The 27,915-nt window shown below is 37.1% G+C and overlaps 1 protein-coding gene and 1 long non-coding RNA gene across 5 annotated transcripts in view; one reads left to right on the top strand and one right to left on the bottom strand.

The window, feature by feature from the left end:
• Positions 1–27,915, bottom strand: part of RABGAP1L (RAB GTPase activating protein 1 like) — a 280,747-nt gene that overhangs the window by 121,627 nt on the left and 131,205 nt on the right. For all 4 annotated transcript variants that reach the window (XR_003398896.1, XM_026853549.1, XM_026853550.1 and 1 more), the window contains one exon: positions 2,764–2,877. Coding sequence is in view for 3 of the 4 variants with exons in the window: in XM_026853549.1 (XP_026709350.1) it covers positions 2,764–2,877 (114 nt within the window). In the remaining variant the exon portion in view is untranslated. The remainder of the gene's footprint in view (positions 1–2,763; positions 2,878–27,915) is intronic.
• On the top strand, positions 22,120–27,740 carry LOC113482669. Its single transcript, XR_003398897.1, has 4 exons — positions 22,120–22,255; positions 23,638–23,864; positions 24,992–25,052; positions 25,351–27,740. It is a non-coding gene; the product is annotated as an uncharacterized LOC113482669 (long non-coding RNA).

The following is a 27,915-nucleotide window of genomic DNA, read 5'->3' on the forward strand; positions in this document are numbered from 1 at the left end:
TTTTTTTCCAGTGGAATGGCAAGTTTATGAGCAAATTAATTAGCTCTTAACAATGTTTCTCTAAAACTCACCACATCAGCCATAAACTCAAGGTCCAGTCAGACACAGCCATAGACAGGTCATCTGTAGAACACAGCCTCAGCTATTTAAGGAAACAGTGAAAGGATGAAGGAAAAGTCGCTGCCTAGAAATCTACATGGCAGTTGCATCTGATCTCAATACTGGTAAGTAGGGAGAAACTGTCAAGAATAAAATCAGTAAATTCATGAATAATTCAATGTTGAAGATTGGATATGGTTGTTCTACCAGGAAGCATTGCTTCCCAAATCCCCCTTTGAACCAATAACAACATAAAAAAATGAGGCAGTCAACAGAGTCTATTAGGATTTTTAGGAAACGTTCAACAAGATCCCTTCCCACAGACTTTTCAGGGAACTAAGCTGCCATAGAAGGTCCTCTTATTCCCTCAAATAATTGATTAAACAATAGAAAGCAAAAGGTAGGAAAAAACAGTCACAGATTGAAGATGAGGTGACTCACAGGACCTCAAAGATATGCTAGGGCTGATGCTGTTGTAAATGTTCACAAATTACACAGAACACATAAAAATAGCATAGTTAATAAAGACAGCTGATGAGACAAAGCTGTTCAGAGCAGTAAATTGAAAGCTGACTGCAAAGATGCTATGCAGAACATGTTCATATCAAGAGAAAGTGGCAATTGTCATCCAACTGTAGGTAGATACAAAATGCTTCATGAGAAAAGCAGTCCTCAACATGATGTACACACCAGCAGGCCTCTGATCTAGATCCTTCAGGAAAAGAGGACCAACATCTGCAGCAACTTTCTCTGCAGGAGCAGCAGAGGCCCTGAGGGCAGTGAAGGCTCCCAGCTTTGGAAGACAAATAGAATTCTTCACTTTTACTACAGAAAACCCAGCAAAGTCTGAAATCTCTGCCCCTGTGAAGCTGCCTGCTAGAGAGATAACTCCTCTAAGTCACTTTTACTTCAGACAAATTAATTCCTTTATCTTCTCTCTATTAAACAAAATAGACTGAGATTCTCATTCATGAAAAAGAGTTTTTCTTTCCAAAGTATGTTCCCAAATCCCTTCATCATCCTCATAGAACTTTTACAGATTCTTTCCGATGTAGAAATAGTCATCTTTAATTCTGGATGCAGTAATCAAAAGCAGCTGCAGCAGCTGTATAATATTCATCATTCTATTCCTACACAAGATTCATCTATCTACACTTTAAGACCTCATTATTTACCATTCCCTTCGTCTTTGTATCATCAAGATATCTTTATCAGAAATTATTTTTCTGTTTTCTTTTAGGTGACTAACCAGAGTAGACCAAATTAAACTCTGCTTGATATACTTTGATACAAATATATATATTTATTCAGTGCTGCTGTTTAGTAACTTGCTATCTTAGCCAGTTTTTAATTCTTTAATGCGTGTCTTGTTTATGTTCTAACCTGTCCAGCATATATACATTTTTTTGCATGGCAGACTACATGATCTACAGAATTTTGATAAAATTACCTTCAGCAATGAAACATGGTTTGGTTTGTTTTTTTTTTAATTAGCTTGTCAAGATCTATTTTCAGTAAACTTATAGACATTCATTATAATATACTTCTCACGTCTAATTCTTGATAAGATGAATGCTATTCCATCATCTTTCACTTACTGATATCAAACTGACAAGTTCACAATTACCTGCCTTGTCCTAGTTATTCTTTTCAAAGGTTCACCGAAGAACTGTTTTTTCTTGTAGCCCTCCAAGATTAGTGACAAATCAATATAATCGGTTCAAAGTTCTCTCTGCTCCTTTATTTTCTACTTTTCTTTTTAATGTGAATTACTCATGACAATGAACTCCAATATGTGTAATCTAAGCAGCTATATTTAACAGTCATCCAAATTACTGTTTGAACAGGAGTCTGTATCACCACAGAATTTATCTGGAGAACAGGAATATGCATCATAATACCCGAAAGGCAGGACACTCTTTTCTGCTTGTTATGACAACTCCATCATTTCTGTTTATTAATCAACTGGAGGTGGAAACAGAGTAACAAGGAAAAGGAAAGGAAGTGGAAATGGCTTTGTCTAAGGCAATAATTTATACTACACATAGAAGAAAATGTAAAATGAAAACTGACTAGCTGCAATATTCTACCTTTTGTATCTCTCCTGACCTACAAAAGTCTGTCTGTACAAGCTAGATTAATCTGTTAATTTAGTACCTCAACTTCCCCATGTGCAAATTGGAAAAAAATGACAATTTTTCTTGATCAGAGCTATGAGTGAAAAGCTATGCACACGCATTATTTGTGGGAAGGTCAGCTAACTTGTTCTCTAGCTAATATCTAGAGACATTCTTGCTTAACCTCATAGCAGAGCTTGGTCTAAGGTCTTCTCTTCCTCTGCAAACCTCTCTATCAGCAGAGGAAAAAAAGTTCTGTTGCACCACACTTCTACTGAAATGGTCCTCTGATATCAAACTGTCCAATAGTAAAACTAGCTTGAGCCTTGCTCTTCTCATATGCATTTTAGGAGGTACAAAATGCAAGGTTATAAAAAGTACTTCAGGCTATCCAGTACTGCAAAAACACTACACTCTCCACATGCAATCTAAATAGAGCTTTAAAATCTTATTGATTAGTGACTTGGATCAGAACAGGGTTAACAGGGCAAAATACAGTCAGAGCAAAATATGGAACACACTTCAAAATTCAGAGTACTGACTGTACCTTACAGATTTTGTATAGAGATTCTTGACCGTCTCCTTCTGTATCTTTGAAATAATCATGTGCTGGAAATGTACGATGAATATCTCGTGTAATGACACTCTCTTGAGCAGAATCCTGTAAAAAAAGAGAGAAAAATCCCAATGTATTAGCCCAGTAACAGTGTAAATAAACATAACAGAATACAAAATTCAATGTGCAGTCAACGTGGATACATTAGATAACTGCTTTACTGACTCATCCTCCAGAAATGCTTTGAGAAGAAACTGAAAATCCTCTAGTCTCATATGCAGTAACAATCTGATATTTTAACAAGAGCAACGTGGCATGTTTTCTGTCCTTCAGGCTTACGGTTCAACTTTAAAACTCACAGGAAATGACTAGTTATTTAATTGTAGGTGCATTTTTACCACAGAACATATGTTTACTGTATATCTCTGGAAGTTTAAAAAAAAAAAACAAAAACAACCTATCTCTCTCTTGCAAACTCAGAGGTATTAATTTAAAATGTATATCAATCTACCATAAAGCCAGTGTTAATTACAAATTGGAACTATTACTTAGAAATGATCAAAGTTTCCCATTAGGTGACCTTTAAAAGAAAAAAAAAAGAAGTAGCAGAAAATGTTATACTTTCCAATAAATCCCATGTCTTTCCCTGCCACCATTTCCAATTCAATTATATTTTTACATTGACTAGCAACTAAGGACAAATTCAGATGCCTAAACATTGGTGTCAGATGCCATTTTAGAAGCCTGAAGATAATCTTGCCTAGTAAGCAGCTGCTACTGCAGAAGGATACAAGTCTGCTGCAAGTGCTGCATCATCTCTGCAAGCTCTATGTGGATGATCTGCATATACAAAGACAGCTAAAATGACACCAAATGCCCATGTTTAGGCAGCTAAGTTGTTCCCTAAACTTGCTTAGCTCTATAGATAAAGAAGGAATTACTTATGATACTGCATTTCTATAAAAAGATGGAAATCACTGCAATCAGACCTGAGAAATACCACTGTGTGTATAAAGAAGTGGTATCAAAATGTCAGAGCTGGAACTACAACGGTTAATCAATTACCTTCAGGTTCCAGTTACCCTCAGTGTGAGTCAGTACCTTTAGGTTGGTATATATCAAATGGTGCTTTTCTCTATTATCTTTGTAATCCTAAAGAAAAAACCAACAGAATCCTCACCTGCGATTTAGAAAATGAATCCTTTATGAATACTTTTACCTTGAAAGCAAAATATAAGAAAAGCTCCTAAACCCTCAGATTGCAGTTTGTAATCCAGAACGCTCCACAGGAAAGATGCTGGAGTCAGCAACCAGGTAATCTCCTGAATTTAGGTGGTTTCCTAATCCCATAAAGCCTCTCCAGTGAGCCTACGGCATCCAGTAATGCAGCTGCCGGGGGGTGTGGGGGGTGTGGGTGTGCTTAGCCAGAAGCCCACAAGCAATTCCCAATGACAGTTTCCTTTTGAGCCCATCCATAACCCATACACACGAAGGCACCACCCTGGGCTGTATCGGGCTACCCCAGAGATGAAAACCTATTGCTGTATTTCTCCACTCACTTGAATGGCAGCTACAGAAATAGCTATAGTCACAGTGAGCATAAACGTCACTTTAATATGTTTTCTAACAGCACTCAGCTGAGTATCACAGAAATTAAGGAAAAAAAAATGTGTTTCTTAAAAAAATCTAGTTATCTTCTTTCATCATCTGTGTTCGCATTTCCTTCAATTCTCTCCACCCTCCACGCTGAACTATGGCTTCACCTTTCCCCCCATCCCTCTCTGCACTTGGCATAATCTTCCAGTTCTTGCACATTGAAGTCTTCCTCTTTCTTCTCCTTTAAATCTCTCCCTAAAGTTCATAGCTTCTCTGAATCTTTGCTATCATTAATTTATCTATTTACAATGTTCCAAATTTCAGTGATCTCAACTGTTGCTTTCCCTCTGCTTGACAATAACATCTTTAGTACAAGACAACAGCATGATCCGTATTTTGTAAATACTGTTACGTGTTAAGAAAAGGAAAGCTTACAAAGAGAGGTGACGTTTTTATTATGCTAACTGATATTGCTGGAGAATATAAACGCTTTTGTGCTTTCACTGGGTTATCAGCATTTCACTGGGTTACCATTATTTGTCACATCTAAGCATCGTGCAACTATTAGCAACCAAAACTAACCACACAGTCTAAATCACATGCAACAAAACACAGAATAATAATAAAAATTTAATAATAAGCAGTTCTCTAACCAGACTTGTTTAATGAGTATTTTTATTTACATGGCTCAAACACAAGAGAGGCTGAATAATTGCAGTCTTCCTCCCAGATTGATCTGACATTTTAGTTACATTGTGAGAAAATGCCTTAAACAGCATTCAAGATCTACCAGTACAGCACAGTTACTGAGTCCATTATAAAAATCCATTAAATTAATTCTTCAGCAAAAATTTGAAAAGATCCAGGCATTTTAAAGAAAGTTACAGGAAGGCCACCACATCCGGCACATACATCACTTTTCTGTCAAACAGGGAAACTGTGTTTCACTTCCCTGTATTTCTCTCTTTCTTGAACCGAGAGGCCAACGTATAACTGAGAACATAGAAGTTGACAAGGTAGAAGTCTGAGGCAGGACCAAAAAATATTTGTATAAAGGCCCAAATGCAAATTCACTTCTACTGAGTTAAAAGAAGCCTTAAGTAGAGACTTCATTCAGCATTATTAAAAACAGATGCTTCTAAAAAACCAGAGGAAAACAGTTAAATGGACCCAAACTAAAATTTAAGCTGAAAGACAGGAGAATTAACTCCTCCTCAAAAGACAACATCCACCTGAAATATGATAAACCCATAATCTAAGAGAAACAGTAAATTAGTCTAGAGTGAAGATCAGTGCAGAAATACTTCTTAAAATGTGTAAAATATATTTTAGTTAAGTTTCTACTTTTTTACAGTTAGAACTTGTTCATAGCACTGTTCTCAGGAGTATCACTGCAGATGAGTTTACAGTTATCCTAATTTAGGTTTTCAGAGGATTTTTATTCTTCTGAAAGTCATGATTCGTTAATTTACAATGAAAAAAAAAGCTAAGGTGAGATGGCTATCAAAGCATTCAGAGTTCTAATGATCTTTCTCAATTCTAATAATAATTTCTGTGCTGCCAACTCAGAGAAACAATATTCTACTGAGGAAAAGAATTATATTCGTATGTCAACTATATGACAGCTGACATCCTACTGAAAAAGCTCTCTACTTTGAGTCGTCTCACTTTTAAAACAGCTAAACTTCTGCAACCGTGATACCACTGTACTCCTTGACATTGCTGCCATTTTAAACCACTAAAATGCTGCTGAATGTGGACATTTGATGCCAGAAGGCAGACTGAAACAGGAATACAGAAGAGAACAGAAAACTGTTTGTATTAAATAAATGTTAAAAGAAAATTAAGGGTACATAAGCACTCAAAATTCAGAAATTCAGGGCAATCTTTATGCACATACATCAGGAATTATTTTTAATTTAAGAACATTTCACACACACTCATAAAAGGACTTCCACTCATTTGTCATCATGAGTGTACCCACTCTGGTGATGAATTATCGTTAGGGAGTAGAAGAGACTCCTGTAGGTAGAGCCTTGCTTCCTTTGTTGCAAGAACCAGAGGATAAGTATGGTATGAGGCAGAGGAATGATTTAAGAAAGAAAAACCTCTTGGGGCATAATATCTCAATGCTGTATTAAGATTCAAATCCTTTCCCCACTTCTGTCCAAAACCACTTACACAAAAAATTTCATGAGTGGTCACCTAAGTTTTTGTCACTATACAGCTGCCTGTATTACAGCTGTTGACTTAATATGGAAAAATGCCGAATTACTTACAAATGCAATTAAAGGAATTCAAGAGCTTTACGTGAATACTGAAAAAATAATAAACCGGGTCACAAGTTGCTCAAACCTGGCATTCAAACTGAGCAGAACTTCTGACCTCAATCTCCTGTGCTCCTTTTTCCTGGTTAATAATAATTCCCCATCTCAGTAGGGTGTTATGAAAATCAATTAACATCTGAAGCATTGAAATACTGTAGTGATGAGTCCTACAGAAATGCCAAAGAGGAAAATAATAACTTCATCCTCAAATCCTGATGACAATGGTATATAGTAAGGCACAAGGTTACACAGTGAAAACCAGTAAGGGGGAAGAAAGTATTAAAAAAAAAAAAAAAAGCTGTGCATTAGATAAGCACTAATTCATTCTGTACACAACAAGGTAGAGATCCCAGGAAGAAGACAACGCAAAACCACAGAACTATGTGTAATCAAGAATATATAATTATGCATATGAGTAGTAATTTTCATATTGTACTTAACTTCCAAAGGTTCATCTCTAATCTTAAAGTCCTTCAAGTTTGGTTTTATCACATATGTTTTCATACAAAACCAGTACGATTTGTATGTGCTGGAGACCCAGTACAAGTTCACCTGACTGGACCCATTTAAAAGGTCTGCATCTCTGGTGAGGTTCAATCAGCTGATTTTGCATCAGATTGTCCTGCCCATGCTTCATCTCTTCACTAGCTAAAAATAGCAAGAATCCAGAGTACCAAGGACAGTAAGAAAAGGAAAAAAAAAATTCAAAGTGGGCTTTTAACATATAAAATTACCATGCCCTGGAAATGTGGTGTGTCATGCTCCGTCAGAATTAGATACTGAAACTTTTCTACACTTGTATGGAAAGCTGCCGCAGGTGTTCGTCACTCTTATTTAACCAGAGACATACGATGTGGAAACACACCACCTGCTGATAGCAGAAGGTAGAGATACCGTCAATAAATCTATGCCTCTTAATCCTGAAAAGCTGTAAATTTAAATACTGACTTGCCAAGTGCACATTATTAGACATTATGGCATTGTTTCAGTACCCTAAGCATTTTGCTGAAGGAACAGATTTTTTTCCATATTACTTATTTTGCTCCTTAAAGTTCTTTGTGGTCCTGTACAGTTCCACACATGCACACATGGGAATATGAATAATAACCTTAAATTCTCTAAAACACAAATAGGCAGTACAGGTTTTAAACGATCTGTGTAACTGGCACATAGCTCTGCCCCTGCCAAATTTATGCTTTTGGTGAAACCTGACATCACATTGTGCCAGCGTATATACACATCATCAACCCCTTTCCTCTCATCATTTTCCATATACATTATAACCCTCCAAGTAGAATGTGTGATCCAAGAGAATCCCAGGTTCCCCACCAATTAGTATTTGGAAAAAAAAAAAAATCAATAGCTCTTCCTTTTAAAGAAAGATGTTTGGCTTCTGCTCAGTTCTTCTGTAGCATTTTTGTAATACATACCTTACAGTTCAGCTCTTTTCTATAAATAGGTTTTCTTTCAATCATCATCAGCTTTTATTCAGTTGAGAACATATAATACTAAAAGAGTACTAATTAACAGATACAAAAAAACTGGGAAAAAAGCAGGGGATTATTAGTTAGGGACTGTTGTTGTTTTTTTTTTTTTAACAGTTCTATATCAAGATATTTCAAGTGAACATAATATTTAGATTAGCTCAGTAGATACACTGGTCAGCTGAACTTTGCAAATTCTGGCTCAGAATCAGCTGTATTTATTGCTGCTTGGGCAAAACTGCTTTCTACAAGCAGAAAGAAACAACAGTCACCCTGGACATGAGGCCAAATCAATAGTTCAAATCTCAGCAGTCCCAGGCTTCTGGCAGGTCAAGTCTGGATCTAAATTCAGTGTCAAAGGATCTCTTCTCTCATCAGTGTAATACTCTGGATTATTAATACAGCTCTGCCCAAGGAATCTCCCATTCTTCTCCAGCTGTGTTTGACAAGGTAGTGGGCAGCTGCTCATGCCTCAAATTTTGAGAATTGCCAAGAAATGATCCTCAGAAAAAAGATCTACAACATCTCCCTTTTTAGACTACAAACGCAAAACTACCAATCACTTCTAAATACCCAATTCTCAAATTGTTAAACTCTTGTAGGCTTGGACCCTAATCCTTTTAGATATAGTCTCACTGCAGTTGGATTGGCCAAGAGCTGGTTATGAGCTCCTCTATTATAATATGATCACCCATATGACTGCCAAAGAAATGGGGAACAATGCTCATTTTGAAAGGCTGTCATTGTATATAACACTTAAGTCAATCTTAAAACTACTTAAGAGGAGGAGGAGCCCTGATGAGGACACACTGCCCAACTGCACAGCATGAGGTTTTTAACCATCCCAGAAGCTGGTGCTGATAGTTTTCAGCTAGATGATGCTGGACAAGGTAGACTTAGATCACAGAGAACTCCAAGATTCTTAGAGACTGCACAGAAAAAAAAGGCAATACTAGAATAATAAAGAAAACTATGTAAATACTATATGTATCTATAAAAAAGAAAGTGATATTGTAGCAGTCAGAGGTAAGGCAGAAACTGCTTTGATCTTAAGAGGGTTGAGTAACAGATGAGATGACATTTTCCTGTTAAAAATCACCGCAAACCTAGATCAGACACAAAATGATCAATTCTGCATACACTCTCTTGTTCTGCAAAACAAAAAATATCCATGACCTTTACTATCTTTGTGTTTTGTTTTCTTTCTCCCTCTTCTATTCTGTACACTTCTCCCCCTCTTGTATGCTACTGATACATAATTCATTCTCCTTACTCTGTCATATCCTTTCTGAAAGATGTTGTCAAAAGAAAAATGCTGTTTGTGCTACTGGGCAAGAGATCAACTTTTGAATGCACCAGGCTCGATTTTTTGCCATCAACATGGCATGCTGTGAATTCAGAGTTATTCTCAAACACTTATCTTGAAAGCTCCCTGATCTCCCACAAGAGATAAGGCACTCTGTACACTAGCTGATGAGGTTTGTTTTGGTTTTTTCTATGTGATATATAGCTGGCATGAAGGGCCACACACATCTGTTTGAGGATATAATAGTATTTCAATTTCCATTTTATTACATTTGGGGCTTTATTTGGGTCACGCAATCTTCAGCAAATATGATATCCAGCATTCTTTAAAGGTTGGAGAGAATTTTTTAAGCACTGGATTTTGTCTTAGATTTGCCCTTGTTTTTAATAGCTATTGCTTAGGAAAGTTGGTCTTTCCAGAGAACATGAAGATATATTAGACCAAGTAAAAGGCATGTTATCCAGTTTACTCGTCATCACTTCACCTTTTTTCTCTGAAATGTGTATAGGCACTATCTCATAAAGTAAAAAGGTAATTCACAAATTTATCCATGTAGCAAGTTCATTTTGTCCAAGTTCTCTCTGGTTTGCTAATTTTTAGATTAGGTTTCTGATTAAATCTTCTCTGCTAGAGACACAACTGCATTTGTAAAGGTTTGCAAAAACGTTCTTGTGATTAATTTGAAACCGTAATTTGAAATTCAAATATTTCTGGCTCTGCCACCAAGTCACTGGGTAATTTCCAGAAGCAATTGGAAAGGTAAGACCTGCTTCTAACAAACAATACTTAACTGCACCAATATCAGATGGCTGTGGAAAACCCACCTGAAACTGTTTACAGAAAATGGAAAAGGTGACATATTTGAGTCCTTGACACCTATTTATCTACCTTAATTGATGCTGCTACAAAACTTACCTCGATTTTAAACAAGTGCCTAGAATTCTTCACTTAAAGAAGCATAAAAATGAAAAAATAGTTATTGCTTTAACTTTTCTAAAAACCTAGGTCCTAAAATATTAATTTCTTGCAGCATCGTTGACCAAGTAGATGTCTGTCTAGTCAGTCTTTCTTTCAACACATGTTCACGAATTCTGGAATTAAACCTACTTTTGACAATCAAAAGATGACATGATTAACCAGTCCATTTAAGATTTTAAAAGAAGTCTGGCTTTCCAGAGTTCCTTGACTTCTGCACTGCAAGGCAAATGACTCCAGGTCTAAGAAAGAATTACAACAAAAGTCATAGCTATGTAGGGCCTCCTAGCACACCCTAACCATTAGCATCTGTATTGCTTGCTGCTGGCAAAATGTTCATATAAAGAGAAAATGCAGTAATATAAAGTAAGTTTAACTCATTAAATGATGCTGTTTTTTAACAAGGAGGAAATGCTTTGCAGCACTGTGCAGATAAAGATTTGCCAATACACTGATTTTCAGAAAGCTTCTTAAACTTGTAGTTGTTGAAATGCACAGACTGTTTGTTCAAAAAGGAAATGTCTGTCCCTCATTTTCTTAAAACAATTGAGTTCTTCCAATAATCCAGACACAAACACTTTAGCAAGACCTATGGTCAGCTGTAATGTTTACAATAAGTAAAAACTATCAACTCGGTTACCTCCTAGATCAGCTCCCTGACAACAGCTATGTAATACAAGCAATCATTTGATATCTTGGATGCTTTCAGTTTAATACTTGCTGTGACAACATCACCTTTACATTTTCTTTACTGTGAAGGCACCCTGTTATTTGGGAGTATGTACTTTTTTGAACCATTCATCCATCTTCCAGACCTATTAAGATCAACAAGTCCATTATAGAGTAATCTATTCTTTATACAAGAAAAACAAAATCTGGAGTTTTGTTGACTTGACAGCCCTTTGTATCAGTATTGACATCAGACCATAAGACCAAAGACTCTGGCTCTTTAGGAGCATATAAGAACAAAATCACTTTTTGACAAGATCTTAAAGTCTCTACTCTGGCCTCAGGAAAGGGTGTATTGCAGAAGATGAAGGCTAGCCAGATGGTTAGGGAAAAGGACAGAAATACAAGCATGTGCTTTTCATGCCTACCTCTGTCAGAACCTGATTCAGTGATGGATATACTGAATAGCCTGTATTATTTCTGAGCATCAAGTCCTTCCTTGGTAAGCCTAGAGTGGTAACACCCAAAAATAAGGAATTATTATGTGTCAAGCACTTTTATACCTAACACAGAAGTAATTATGAAGATGCCACAACATTGTACCAGAAGCAGAAGTTATATAAGGCTAGTATATCATTGCCCATAGGGTTTTATTCTGTTTTGTTGCTGGCTTTTAAATAAATGTATGAAGAGGGCTTTACTCATCTACAGTTTGGACAACATGATGTACATTTCCTCACCAGATCCTTCAGAATGTATGAGACATTGAAGAGAGCTGCTGAAACTGCAGTCATCCACGTCTCTGCTGAGCAACCACCATCACCACTATGGGTGGCATGTACTGCAAATGCAGTTCTAGAATTTGCGGCAAGATGAATCGTAGACATAAGCAATTTAGAGATGCTGATATGGGGAGACTACATATCTCCCTTAACCCTTTCCTCAAATCCTCTCCCAGTTACAAGGAGAGGGAATGCAGCACAAAGGGACTCTCACCTCCTAAGATAATTACATATAGCTAAAAGTAGGTTTAAGCAGATGTTGCCTAGGCTCATAACGAGTTGTCAATATCTGAGCTTATTACTAGAAGTCTTTAACAGTTTTAGATGAACTGATGAGGAAACATACTGGAAGGAAGAGAATCACAAATGTTTCAGGTGGGAAAGGGACCTCAGGAGGTCATCTGGTCCAACCTGCCTGCTCAAGCAGGGCTATCTGGGTTGCCCAGGACCATGTCCAGATGGATTCTGAATGTCTCTAAGGGTGAAGACTCCACAATCTCCCTGGGCAACCTGTGCCAGGGCTTGCTGACACAGTAAAAAATGTTTCTCCTCATGTTCAGCTGGAGCCTCCTGTGTGACCACTGCCTCTGCTTCTCTCACTGTGTCTCTAATTCTTAAGCAAAACCAGCATTTTCCGGATACAGAGATTTCTGACTGCAGCATCAGCCCTGAAGTCCTGCTGCTCCCAGCTGAGAGACAGCAGTGTAACGGCTGCGTGTGACACAGGAAGTGCCATGCTATAGAGCTCTGCATGTAATTGGGATCTATGGGGCTGTGGGTGAATCACCAAAAGCAGCTCAATTTTGGCCTTTGTATATTGATCTCGTTTATTCCTATTGTCTGAAAACTGAAACTCACTTTAGATTCAGTGCCTCCTAAGATTCCGATCAATACAGTACTGATATTAGAAAGTATTTATCTCGTCACATATGGGTCATAACAATGAAGACTAGACAGTGCAAAGACAGCACGGTGCACAAAAATAATCCTTAGTTTCAAATGTTATCAGTTTTATATATACTATTTTTTAGCCTATCTGTACATTTCTCAAGCATTTTATATAGACTTATATAAAATTATGCAGTAATAAGATTTCAGGGGTACTTCAGCTGTTCTCTTTCCTTGTAAGAAACCAAGGGAGCCTAAGTTCATCTCTTATTTAATGATTAAGTTTAGTTACTCCAATTATTCTGATTATGATGAGGAGGTTATCTTAGTCTACAGATAACACTTACTTCACAACGATCTCTTACTGAATCCCTTCATCTTCAGAAGTAACAGAAAAAAAATTTCTGTCAATGTCTATACATACACTCTCCATGACAAAACGAAACCAAATCTGTTTAAATATGCTAATTCCAAGTGAACCAACACTGCCTTTCTCGGCACCTCTGACACTTATGTCAATAAGCAATACAAATAGGAAAATCAATGATTTCCCATCCCATACGATAAAAGGAATAACCATGAGACGCATGTCAACAGCTACTTTCACCACCTTAAGACAAAATTCACTCAGATCAGGATAAACCCTCAGGCATGGAATAATAAAACAAAATTATAATGATAAAATGAAAACAAACAACAAAGAGATGATAATCCCTATATATAAAGGATATTTCTGAAAAAATACCATGAGGCAGCAGTTAGTTTTAATGCTAAGAAGCACGTTCCATGCATTTGCAGTCATAGTTGGCTCAATTACGTTACTCAGTTATGTTAAGGTTTACATTAAAAACTATCAACCATGTAACATTCAAGTAAAGCTAAACTGGTGAAGTTTAAACACCCCCCACCCCAAGAAAAAACCCACATCTGGACTGAAGTCAACTGTAGTTTTTTACAATACTTTTCAGGGGTCACCATCAATTAAACACAATTTTATAATTTGGAAGGTTGGTTTACTGGGTTACTAGATCATTACATTTAACACAAAGAAAATCACTTCCCCATTTTTTTTAATAAGGTTTATATACAAAGACAGTTAATTCTCATGCAACAAGTTCTACTGCAAAGCCTGCCAAAACCCAAAACCCACACGCAAAAAAGCCAGAAAATTAAACTAACTTTGCAACGTCCCTGTCACCATATCCTTTTCACCTCCAAGAACATCTAAAAAGATACTGGCAGAAGGCAGAAGAAGTAATAAAACAGGCATCCTGTAATCAGGTATGACAGAAAACTGGAAGGACACAAAAGGTACCTCCCACGGGGCTCAGCAGGTCTGGTTGGGAAGGAAAGTACTTGGGACTTCTGAGGCCTTCTCAAAACTGCCAACAAAAAACTCCTCATAAACTAAACCAGATCAAGTTAAGGTGTTATCTGCAAAGGCATCCCCCAGAGCTATGCAGCGGCAAGCACATTTTTGCTGTACAATGAAAGATAACATATAGAGACAAGGCTACAGTGGAGGGGTAACCTCGATTTAGCTTTTTCTCCTACTTGTTTTTCCTCTGGCTTTTCTCATGACTTCTCGTGAAATTTTGCTACTTCATTCTATCTGTATTTGCAGCAGGTGAAGAAGAGGCTCCTACTTGTGGTTACATGACATCAGGTACTTACGAATGTGATTACAACAGGTTGGTCAACAGCAAAATGGAAAAAAAAAAAAACCTCTATCAAAGTCTCACTGTGCAAAAGAGTCAACGGACAATGAGCAGCAAGCAGGGACTGAAATACAGGACAGAGAAAATTCTAAAGCGGGAGAGAGGGAAACAGAATTAAACAGAATGGACAGAAATGAAGACAAGAAGAGGTGGAGAAATGGAAAGGACTAAGAAGAAATAAAACAAGATAAAGGATGGGAGACAAGAGAGAAGCACCAAATAAATTGTGTTTAGTTCTCATTAACTCATAAAATAACTTTGATTTACAATGAAAATCAGTTTGAAAGAAAATCCAAATTACTTTTTTACTATGCAGGCTGAGGAATTCTATAAAACCTAGTTATAGCTATTAGATGAAAAGAGTTTTTCCTTTTTGAGTATTAGAAGCATATACTAGAATATTAAAATTATTCTAATGTCTCAATAATTCTTGAACTCCTATAATATACAACTGATGTAGATTAAAATTTAAACTTCTTGAAGTTGCTTATATACTTTGGGCTTCTTTAAGTGGATATTGGCTTTTTTGGATACCACTGCTCACTTCTTGTAGTTAATTATCACAGCTAGAGAGCAAGATGGAAGAAAACATTGCATGTGCTGCAATAGTCTTTCTGATCTTGATACTTACATGTCTCACTGAAAAGAATACAGATAACAAATGTTTGGTCTTTTTTTCATTACTCTTTCCAACAAGCATTACTGTATCTTGCATTATACTTCAACATCACATTTCTTAATAGACACTTTCAGATCTCATTTGGTTATAACATGTGATTCCTAATCTGTTTGACCTTAGATCACTTACACTTAACTTACAGTGTTGTAAAAGCCTATTTGCCACTTTTACAACCATGTATAATTGTTAACTTGCAAATGGAAGAAAATATTAATCAAAAAACCTCCTTAAAAGTGTATGAATGTATAATCAGAGAGCATTGCAAATAAAGATAGCTTCTTACTACTTCTGTAGCTATAACACCACACATTCATTTATACATCCATTTCCACCCATTTATACGTAACATCCATATTTCTAGGTAGGCAATATTTGTAAGTCACATAACATTTATAATTTTTCTATTTTCAGAGGGTATTCCTCCTGGAATACTTAGTAGCCTTTAGGTACCTATGGGTTTACAGATTAATAGCCTACATTACTTCAGATCATTTGGCTCATAAAAATGAGATCCATCCAAGTTTTAGAGTGTTCAACAAATTTAATATAGAAGGTAAAAAGCAATTTATTATGCTCTTTGTAAACTGGTACTTATTACTGATTTAAAACTAAATGTCATTTATGTTTATAACAATCTGTATATCAGCACTCTCAAGAAGCATATAGCATGGTCAGAAAATTAAATAAGTCCCAAAGAACATCACATGATTCTCAAATACATTATTTTCCCAACTGCAAAGTAAGGACTAAACAATAAGGACAAAACTATTTTACAATAGTTATTGCTGACAAATGTAAACAACTTAATGTCCAAAAAAAAGTACCAATAAACAGGACAGATGATACTCTTTCCTTAAAATAGGACATGCACCTAAACTTACACAAACAACCCAATGTACCAAATCTGTGCTATCTGAACTCTGCTCACATAGATTACAGCAGAGTAGCTAAACCTTACTTTGGAAGTGCCATCACTTCAGGTCAGGCAGAACCTGCAGAGCAGTTCTGTCCAGTGGAGAAGAAATCTCTTCTCAAAGAATCTTGTATTTAATACTGGCTTACTGAAAACCTCATGTGCTGCTGGCAGTTGCTGGAAGTTATTTCATGTATAAGAAAGAGTGGAAAAAGAAAAAAAAACCCAAAACTCTAATAAGTCATAGTAAGAATTGTAACACAGCTACACTGCATTATTGTAATAAAACCTGATCTTTGGAGCAGAAGGATGATCAAGCTGCACAACCCATTGTGAATGGGATCTCATTTTGCTGCCTCACACAGGCATCTAATGCTTTTGATGGTAAAAAGGGCATTTCGACAATGCCCTTAATAGCATCCTTTAACTTTGGTCAGCCCTGAAGTATCCAGGCAGTTGGACTAGGTGATTGTTGTAGGTACCTTTTAACAAAACTACTCTATTCCATTTTATTCTAAAATCTCAAAGATATAATCCTTGCACCTCCACTCACCCCTCCAATCTTAGAATTCCTGTCTATTATCTTTAGTACATCACAAAGGCTTCAAATCACAGAAAACTATTTGAGGGTACATAGCCCATGCAAACTCAGAGTACAGTCAGAGGGACATTTCTACCTGTTGAAGGGCCAGCTTAGTGGAACACAGACAGACTGCCATTTTGGAAAAAGAAAAAAATTAATTATCACATTTCTTTTGGGATATGGGGGCAGCATTATGGTGAATATTCTCAATGTGGATTTTGGCACTGTAAAGCTCCCCAAACTGCTTTATAACTGTGATCCAAAAGGCAGGTGTACCCGATCTAGCAATCCATCTAAATTATTTTATTCTTACAAAACCCAGACTATAATTATCTTAACAGGCAGAACAAACGTTGATCAGGGCTTAAGCAATATTGAGTCTTACCAGCACTTTCACCTTCTCAAGATCAAGACAGAAAACTAAATTTGCTGTTACAGAGAAGTGGGTTACAGCTTCTCACGGAGAGATTAAGCAGAAAGAAAAGATTAATGTCCCACTATATAAATGTCTATCAAGATAGAATATAAAAGATGGAAAACACCAAAAATATATAAAACCAGATCTGAGTCTAAACAGAACATGGTGCAAGTTTTCCATTAAGTACCTGCAGCTTATTCTGCAAAGAATCAGTAAGCATAAACACATTGCTATTTATAGGCAAACCAAAAATGCATGCCCAGGGAACACCTGGAGTCTCTCACCCTTCAATTTTGCTTAGTATTCTTCTGCATGACAGCTACCATATTCCCAAGCTTTCTCTTAATCAGAAAATATATTATATCCAAAGATTGCAGAAGTATTTGATTTAATGCAAATACTATCAGAAAACTGGTATGGTATCCTATTAATAATGAAAATTTAAAAAACCCAAATTATATATCTCAGTAAGGTAGGGAGCTATTAATTTAATAGATGATAGTTTTATAACTGAAAAAGCTTTTCTTTTATCTAACTTTTTTAACTCCATTAAATCTCTCTGCACATTGTTGGTCTTAAAAACATGCAGTGTGACAGTGGCTCAATCAGCAGTTAACATCATTAAAGTTCACAGCCTGCTATTTTTAGTTCAGACTTGCTTTGTGTCATATGAAAAAAGACAAAATACAGAAGTTCAGCCTAAAGACGGATGATAAAATTATCTCTGCACCTTTCCTGCAACTAAATTTTGTGTTTCAAAGAGAGCAGTAGAAAAATGAATTAAAAGTTCTGACTAATCTGAGAAGCAGTGTCGATTACGTATTGATAAAACTGGAAATTTGAATGATATGACAATTAAAAAAAAAAAAAGTGTGGGGAAGGTAAGGTTCCAGTTTTAAAATTCCAGGGATCTATCATATCTAATGTCATGATTGTAATTTTTAAGTTACCCTATGTTACTTCATATACTCTACTGTTTAAAGAGGTCATCACAAATCAAAGTGGTGGGGAGAAAGAGAAGAAAGGGTAGACCATACAATTGGTACTCCTGATTTCAGCCTCAAAGATGACTCAAACCCAGAAGAGGGCAGATGGTGTTTCCACCCTTTCTCTGATAACACACACAAAAATTGCAGATTCATGATGTCCGGGTGACATGTTAAACCAGCATATTTCCCAGCTGACCTAATGATTATCTTTCTCCATGAAGCACATTTTAGGTTGGGCTACAAACAGGAAAAAAAACCCAAACATCATGATACAGCCATGAACCAAAACTTCGGTTTATAAGAAAGAGGACTGCAACGTGATAGCAGTGATTGTCCCTAATTCTCAGGCCCATCATATAATTAACCAATCCACATTTTCTCATTTGTGTAATTATGGTCTAAGATACTACTCTTTGCAAAATAAGCAAAAATAAGTTAATCATAATTTAAAAAGTAAAAAAGGCACATTATCAAAATAAAGTATTTCCTTTTTTAAACTATTTGTTAAAGTAGGCTTTTTACTTCCAGGCATAGAATTTCTTGTAATTCTTCCTGATCTACCCTCTCGTTTGTATGTCCTTTAACATATAAAACCAAAATACTAATATATAAAATACTAACTTAAAAGAAGTATTTGTTATTCCATTTGCAAATCACACAATCACCTATCATTCTTAGTCATCCTAGATATGTCACATATTGTGGCTTCATAGAAGAAATATGCATAATGCATAAAACTTCAAACAAAATAGCTTTTGCTTTGGATTTTTTTTTCCCCCGTGCGCCATTCCAAGAAAGCAGAATAGCACACTACAAAAGGGCAATACATTAAATTTGCAGAGGGTCTTTTATTTGGCTTTGAAATTATTCATTATGAACAAATGCTACAAGAGCAGACCTCATTAATAATTGACAGAATGATAGGAGGAACCTTGCAAGTGAGAATTAAACAGTATTGGGAAACTTCTGAGGAAAATGCTCACGAAGTGCATTGGTATGGGTTAAAATACTATTCCCACTCATCACTGACACCGTGATGATCAATGGGTGAAGTAGTAAACCCGGCAGCATTTAGAGATGGTAGAGGTCTCTGTGAAATAATACAAAACTGACAACCAACACATAAATGTCACATCCAAAGTACACTGAACACACACTTTAAATGCAGACTGAAGTGCATTATTCTCATTGCAGGTGCAAAGTAAAAGCATTTTTCAAAGGTATTTTTCACACTTATTTCCTAGTGGATTACCTAGAAACATGACAATGATGTTGCCGAGTTGTTTTTGAGAAGACAAGCATGTATTTCTGGATCTTCACAAAAAAAACCCAACAACCAAACAACCCCAAACACTGAAGTACTTAACTGTTAATTTGTAGGCCAATAATTCTTCATGCTTCATTAGGCTTACTACCAATTTTATAGCTGGCTCCCAGAGAGAGGAGGAGAGAACCTCTTACAAATGGACAGGCAACAATTACAGCTTGACACTGTGAACACATGAGACTGCACGGCAGTTACCACCCTGATATCACTTCAAAGAGAAAGGGATTTATTCCAGTTAACCAAAATAAAACGGAAGTAACAGCATTCTTTGAATTCAGTAATTGTCTAAAACTCACACTTTAAGAAGTTTTTTATGCTAGAGAAAACACCAAGGGATGATTTAAGTCACTAAAGATACTGCCCAGGTTCTGTTGTTACTTTACTAATTTTTTTCAAGACCTCAAGGGGTGTGTGTTACATGAACGATGAAAAGTAATCTTTTAATTTATAATGATATAATTGCTATTATGGAAAAGTGTGGATCTCCAACCTGCATGGCCACTCATAAAAACTAGGACTGATAACTTGTAGAAGAGTGCTTTGTACTTCAGAAGTAATTTTAGTGAGGCCAAGTGATGGCAATTTAACCTTGAAAAGAAATCACAATCCTATTTGAAATTAAGGGAATCAAACCTACTGAGCATCATTTCAAGTCAAAGGGCAAGTTAACCTCTGCCTCAATTAGCCATCCACTTCTAAAGCACTGTATGGCAGTACTATAGCACATCATAACCGCACTGTATGTGCCTTAAGGCTGCCACAGCCTTGGGCTGCTCCTCCCTTTCGGCTATGCATCTCCACACTCCCTTAAGACAGTACCAGCGCTTATCTGATCATACACTGAACTAATCTAGGCCACAGCTACCCCAGAGGAAAAATATATCATTAATTTCCATCCAGGTCAGCTCCCTGACGTCTCTTCCTAGCTGCTCACATGAGCTCCAGTGGCAGTGGAAAAGCAGAGGAGGTAGGAACAGTCAAGTCAGTGCAGGCAAGAGGTCAGGACTGCAGCCACCCCAATTCAGAAAAGCTTAAGCTATCAAGGAACTCTCTATCTATCAGCTTTTCAAAAAGCAGCAGTTCTGTGACACATAATATTTCATGTAGGACAAAGTTTAAAGATCCTTTGCCACTGAAAGTACTGGAAAGAACGCTTAGCACAGAAGCTGCTTTCTGCAACAAGCACTCAGACAGTACCTGGCACCATTCATTAGCAGGCTTGACACAGAATCTCCCAGATTACCTGTGTATCTATTACATTCACTTCTATCACTTAAAGAAAAAAATCCAAATAATTCCATTTTAGGAAGCACTGTAGGAATGGTCATCTGTAAACAATAAAGACATAGGGTTTGCCTGACTCTTGGTAGCTGATTACATCTATTAAAAGTTGGTAACGAGTTTTAAGTACCTCCTACCTTCACCCAGTGCTCCCCATAACAACTGTTTTTTCACTAGTTAGCTCTTCACTCAAGAAAACTGTCTGCATCTCTAGCAATTGTTTTATTTTCTTCCTTGAAATATTTTTAGGAGTATTTCAGTGTTATGTCAGACAACGGTATTTCAAATGTATTTCTAAACATGGCGATAACATACTGCAGTATTTCTTAATTTTGAAAATGCACTGAAACCAACAGATTTGAAGCTTTAAAAAGAATTTACATGGTAACCAGTCAGGCACATAAGATCAAAACTTGGCCCAAAGACTCCACTGCCAGGTAACTGAAGCCAAAAATAAAAAGCTCAGCTACAAAGAAATGGAATCCAGCCAAGTTAATTTTGTACGAAACCACACAAAATAAGAGGGCAATACACCATGAGAGAACTGGATTTCAAATCTCTCATCTTTTCTGTGGAAGATGTACAATACTGACAGCACAGATGGCACCAACTCAGTCCTAATCAAAACTAATGAAGTTGAACTTGATACACAACCCTTTAATGAGCAGAATATATTTTTGTTTTCCTATCCATTTGAAAGCTCTCATACAGCAATGAAATCATTAAGCCAGCACATTAAATGCACAATGCACTGTAATAGAGGTAGTATTTTGTGAATACCTGAGAAAGGTAGTAGCACATTATGAAATATATACGTATAATTGAATTGTAGGTGGCCTTCCTGTCCCAATATAAAGTTTAATTGGTATCACGTACTATTAAAGGAAGAAGTCTTGTTCAGTTTTATTATTTTTAAAAGAAACTTCACAAGGCAACACACTTTAAAAAAACTCCATTCATTAGCATTTAAATTCATATATTGTGCATACCCAGAAGAAATCATGGTAATGAGTTAGATGACATTTCATTTTACTAGCAGCTACAGCATTAAAATCTTCATGCTTGAGGGTCAGAGAGAAACAAGGAAAACATGTGGAATAACCAAACAGACTTACTATGTCAGGGCTGCATTTAATTCCAAACTAAAAAGCCTGTATTTTTATTGGGTTGCCTTTAATTCTTTTTAAAATAAAAATATAACCTACTTCATAACAAATAGTATTAACTATTCGAAAGAAGACAGAATTAGTGGATGCTTACAGTAAAAAAAAACCCAAACCCCAAAACCATACAACTGACAGTTTAACTGTCTATAAGATGAAGTAAGAAAATTCACCTCCAGATGATTATGTACAGTGCATTACACCTCCATTTTGAGTTATCGACAGCACTGTGTCTCCAGTTCTGTGTTATTCTATGAAAACATGGCTGTCCTGCAGGATGAACCGAGGGAAGATGAGGGAGGCTTTGTCACATAGCAGCATGGGCACTGGTCCGAACACCTGGCTAACACTTGCACAACACCAAAAAGGCAATAGTAACTGGAAGGTAAGACCAGTTTTCTTGGCTAATACAAAAATTCAAATATTCTCTCCTTATTCTCCCTTTTCACAGACTCCTATCAGCCCAAAGCCTGGATTTTCAGGATTGCATGTATCTGATTGCACAAGTTCCACTGCTTTGGTATGAAATAATGTTTACAGCTTTTGATCTGAATGCCCTCAAACCCCAAATCAACCATACATATCTTGGCTAAACACTGAAAAAACAATGTTTTCTCTGATCTGATTAAAACAAAAACAAAAAAACACAACAAAACCTCCAAACTTCATGATGAAAACAGTAAAATTATTAATTTTAAAACTTCTACTCCACTGAATTCCTTTTGTGCAAAAAAGCAGGAGTGAGAAACACAGTACAAAAGATACCACTAATATAATAAAAACATAAAACATCCCTGTTAGCATTTTTATTATTTTCATAAACATATATTGTGCCTTGCAATTAAAATTCCATGTGCCTGAGTTGCCATGGCAGCACAACTTCCACAGAACAATAAATTCTTCCAGCTCAGCCACAACCAGTGCTGTGAGGGAGACTGTATTTGGAAGGTGCAGGGCGACTCGTGGAGATAGGGCAGGAATTAGAGAGAAAACAGCTTCCACTGTTGCACTTCCAGGGTGGCTTCTGAGGAATGCAAATTCTGCCCCCCTCCCCTCCCCACCCCACCACCCCCACCAAATTGTCTTGTTGGTCCCCTAATAGCCAAAAACAATCCTGACAGACTCCTTCAGCATCGTTCACCTCGGGCAGATTGGCCAGAGCTATAAATAGTGCCTGCTGCCATCTGCCATTCTATTCCTGTGCCGACGGTGCTGCTGGCGCTGGGCTCGCACCGCTCTGCCAGGCCTGCGGCTGGGGAGCCGGCAGCCGTGCAAAAGCAGAGTGCAAGACGGAGATAATGAGGTGAGGAACAAAAATGGTACCACTGTAATTAACTGCTCGTCTGATATTCATTACTGTAAAGAAATTGGATGAATGCTAAGAGAACCTTAAAAAGTATAATTAATAATACTGTGTACAGTCTGCAGGCACTTTTCTTACTGTAACATTCAGAAACAGTTCCTCACAATTACACTACTCTTGCTTTCAGTTTCATAGAAATTAGTAATAGATAAAAATAAACCTCAAATATAAACTGCAGTAGCCAAAATTAATCCAGCTGGGGAGCCAGTTCAAACTTTCTGAATGAGCCAGCACCAAAAATCTGGGGTGAGTTATGAGACCAGGGTCTGCCCTCTCCTCCCCAGCCCCTCAGTTCTGTTCACCATCCCCAGACCAGTGCACAGGCACTGGGCACAGACCCTGGTAGCGTTGTTTCAAGATAGAAGAATGATGAGAATGACAACAAAGCATCTTTTCACTTCCAGAGTAATCCAGACAGCTCAGATTTTCCGAAGCAAACCATCATCCTATTGATATGGCTGTAGTTCTTTCATGCAATGCCCACCCCAAGGAATGATGTGATCTCTGGAGCACACATGACCACCACAGCTGATAAACACCTGATTTCACTACAAAAGAGACTGCAATGAAGTGGATGAAAAAAAATATTGTCTGGCACTGACAAATGTTGCTAATTTGGGAAGAAGACATGGTATGTGATTTTTGTTTTCCTTGATTAAATTCTTTGGGGCTTGATTGTGCTTTCACTGTGGTCAGAAGCAGAACTGCTACAGGTTTAGCAGTGCTATGGCTTCACTGTTCTAAAATAAAAGCTATCTCTACATAAAGATTTTGGCATCACTATTCAGAAGATATATGAAATTCAGCAATGTTTCTCTTAAAGTTATAAATCTATGCTTGTAGAGTTATCAATAGATTGAGCAAAACCAATTTGCTTATTTTTTTAAATGGTGTAGTTCCAAGTACATTTGTCATATCCCACACATTTGGTTCCCCAGTATTCTTAATGCTTTCAAAACAGATCTCTCATTTCCCTGCCCGTTCACATATTCATCCTATACAGCAGATCAAAGGAAGTGATTATTTTTTTCTACTCAGAACTTGTGATCCTGAACCCTGAATACTGTGTGTCCTGCACCAGGCCCGTCAGCACAAGTGATGTATCAATGGAGAGAGGGCAGCAGAGGTCCAACCAGGACATATTAAGGGCAGAAGGACATGACATGAGGAAAGGTCAGGGCTGCCTGGTTTAACCTGAGAAAGAGAAGGCTAAAGCACATGCAAATTGCGTTCTATCAAGAGGGAAGTTACAGGGAAGACGGAGGCAGATGCCTACATTTTTCTAAAATTCTCTATGTTCTGTACTTACAAAATTTCAAAATCATTTAAATCAATAACTTTTTTTCCCCAATTAGGACATGTGCTGTTTGTATTAGTAGACTGGTATTTCCTTTAATACAGGAAATTTTCTATCATTTTTATTCAAAAACTGGTTTGACATAAACCATAACTACCTAAAGCCTTTTCATTTAGAAAAAACAACGAAGTGATAATCTTGTTTTGTTTACTGTATCAAGATCTTTGAAGAATTGAGTAATTTTATAGCCTGCACATAAATGTCTCTAGCTTTGTTCAAACCTACTTTTTAAGCATTCCACCATCAAATTAAGCAAAATTGTTCCTAATATTTTCCTAAAAATTCACGATAATTGGATCATTCTATGATAATGTATGATAGGCTCAATTTATCCTGCAGTCTTCCAGCTTTTTGGAATCTCCCTAGTTCTAAAGAAAATATGTATTTCCAAAACCTAACAGATGCAGAATGATGGTGGGAATTGGAACTTCAGACCTGTCCATGCTGGGACTTAACTGCCAGGTAAGCTGCAGTGAATTGCCAGCACACGTGCTATGCACACTAAGAACTGCTTGGTCACAGTTACACTAACAGTACTGCCACTCGTCTTCATCAAAGAGATGTAAGAATAATTAAATCTTAATGCTAGCTATTTTTCTTTGAGATGTGCTCTATACATGTACGCTCACACTGCTCACTGCTCTGAGAAAAAGGCTTGACTAGGTGACCTCTAAACATCCCTTCACCATCATTGGCTGTGCCTCCTGGATGCAGCCTTCAGACGTACAATGTAGCTTGTCCTATCTCTGCTTCTATTTAGGACCTCTGCTATAGTGATTGGAGTTCTCCAAGAAGCCTTGGAGAAGGGAAGAAGAAATTGGTCAATGAATATCCCATTCAGGAATCAGGCTCCTAACTCTGGCTGAAAGTCACCTGCTGTGGTGAGAATTTGTTCCAGCTCAGCTGTCTGGTTCATAAGGATGGCACCTGGTGATCAATACTTATTTCCCTGACAGCTGCCAGGATCTTCCAAAGTTTCTGTATTTCCACTGTGTGTGAATACACAGAGCCTGCTTCCATACAGAGGCGCTTAGCTTGCAAGTGGAGTGAGATACCTAGCAAGTAGTAGTCACTTCAGTATCTACAGAGCAAGTCAGTAGGAGGAGATAGAAAATATTCACATTTACCTTTTTACAAGGTAACCTTTCTGACAAGGTAATCCCTAATGGTAATACCCAAGGGTAACCCCTTAACTTTAACCCACACACTGTTAACTTGCACACTCTTGACACTTTAAATATCCACTTTTGCTTCACATGGGAATTCGCCCCAGCAACGGAGCCATTGAAACAGGCACATACATTCCCTCTTTTTAGGCAGCTAGCAGAATATTAGATCCTCATAAGTGACTCTATCAATGATTTTGTTTCAATTATATGTTCAGACTGCCAAATTGAATAAAACATATCCTTTCTAAAATCTTCATCTCATCCCTGAAAAGATAAATTCACCTGTCCAAATAAGCAAAAAAACTCACAGAAGAGCTTTCTTATAAGCACAGAGAAATACTGATCCATGGAAGAAAACTTGAGGTATAATCAACGTAGCTTAAAAAACTCTTATCAGTACAGAAATATACAGCTAAATTTTTGCAGCTTTAGAATTTTTTCATCAAAAGAGTCACAGAGTTGTTGAGGTTGGAATGGACCTCCTCTGGAGACAGTCTAGTCCAACCCCCTGCTCAAAGTAGAGGCAGCTACAGCAGGTTGCTCAGGACCATGTTCAGTCAGTGTTTGAGTATCTCCAGGGATGAAGACTCAGCAACCACTGGGGGCAGCCTGTTCCAGTGTTTCACCACACTCACGATAAAAAGTTTTTTCTCATCATTAAACAATTTCCTGTACTTCCCATTTGATCAAGCCCACTGCCTTTGTCCTGTCACTGGATAACACTGTCTCTGCCTCATTCTTCTTTAACACCTCCTGTCACCAGGTATTTGTACATATGGGTAAATTCTCCCTGAGCCTTCTCTTCTTGGGGGTAGATAATCCCAGCTCTCAACCTCTCCTTGAACAATGGGTCATCTTTGTGGCCCGGTGTTGCATTCACTTCAACATGGCCATGCTTCTCTTGTCCTGGGAGCTCAGCAGCCAACACTGTGCCTCACCAGGCTAAGCAGAGGGGTAGGATCACCCCCCTTCACCTGCCTGAAATGCTCTGCCTGATGTACTGAGCGGGATACATCTGCTCACAGTACCCCCTGCAGACCTTCATGGCAACAGCTAGTTACCAAGGCTTTCACACAAGAATATCCACACAGTGAGCTATGGTCACCAGCTTAACATTCCCTTTATATTTATTTGCTGCTAATATTAAAACTATATACATGACCAGTTAATAAAATGTCATGTTTTATTAACACATCACTCTGGACAGTGTGTCTTCCAAAAATGCAACACTGCTATGAATGGTTAAAACATATCAAGCTCACAAACCAACACCTTTCAAAATAGTATATTTCTTTAGTAATGTATCTATTTAGAGGTAACTAGCAACATTTTTTTCATTTCTGCAGCAGACAAGTTTCCATCACAGGGAGGTTTCCAGACCAGATTTTGATAGTAAAACGTTAAGCCTGAAGCAATACAGGAGAGCAGCAGAACAAAAGTTTTTTTCATTACTCTTCATGCATTAATTACCTTTATCAAATACCATCTGAGACTAGCTATTTTTAAACCCTTCCACTGATTCTGTAATTACACTAGTTTAACACAGATTTTAATCTCCCCTACTCATACACCTCTATCTTAAATAAAATTTTATATATTTGCATAGAAAGTATTACAGGCTATTTACACACCAATCAATCTGAGCACAGCAACTTCCAGACACAACTCTTGGTTAAAGTTGTCAGTTAAACACAGACTCTATAAAAGGCAAAGAGAAGTGATATACTGAAATGATTTAGCACTACAAAACACTTTAGTAGCAGAGGCAATTGGTCATTAAAAGGTTTGCTTTTATGCAGTGGAAATACAATTTGTGATAATTTAAATACAAATTGACATGGTGTAATTTATTATTACTTATGCAGTATAATTTTTTATGCATCCATCAGGAAAGTGAAAACCAAAACACCCATTTCTATTTTGTTTATCATCACTTGCATTGTAGAGTTAATATCTGTCATTAAAAGCTGTAATACTTGCCAAAAATGAGATATTATTATACTTCTATTGGATCATAATTACTAATACTGAAAACTTTCACTTTTACTCCTCATCAATTTCCTAAGCAGGCTTCTTTACCTTAGCTAAATCTAGGCCTCTTTCTAGAGGTCCAGCACTCAAATCATCCTCATCCCAGAACTGCAGAAAGAAATTGA

Source organism: Athene cunicularia, assembly GCF_003259725.1.
Source record: "Athene cunicularia isolate RWA chromosome 8 unlocalized genomic scaffold, athCun1 chr8_part1, whole genome shotgun sequence".
NCBI lineage: Eukaryota > Metazoa > Chordata > Aves > Strigiformes > Strigidae > Athene > Athene cunicularia.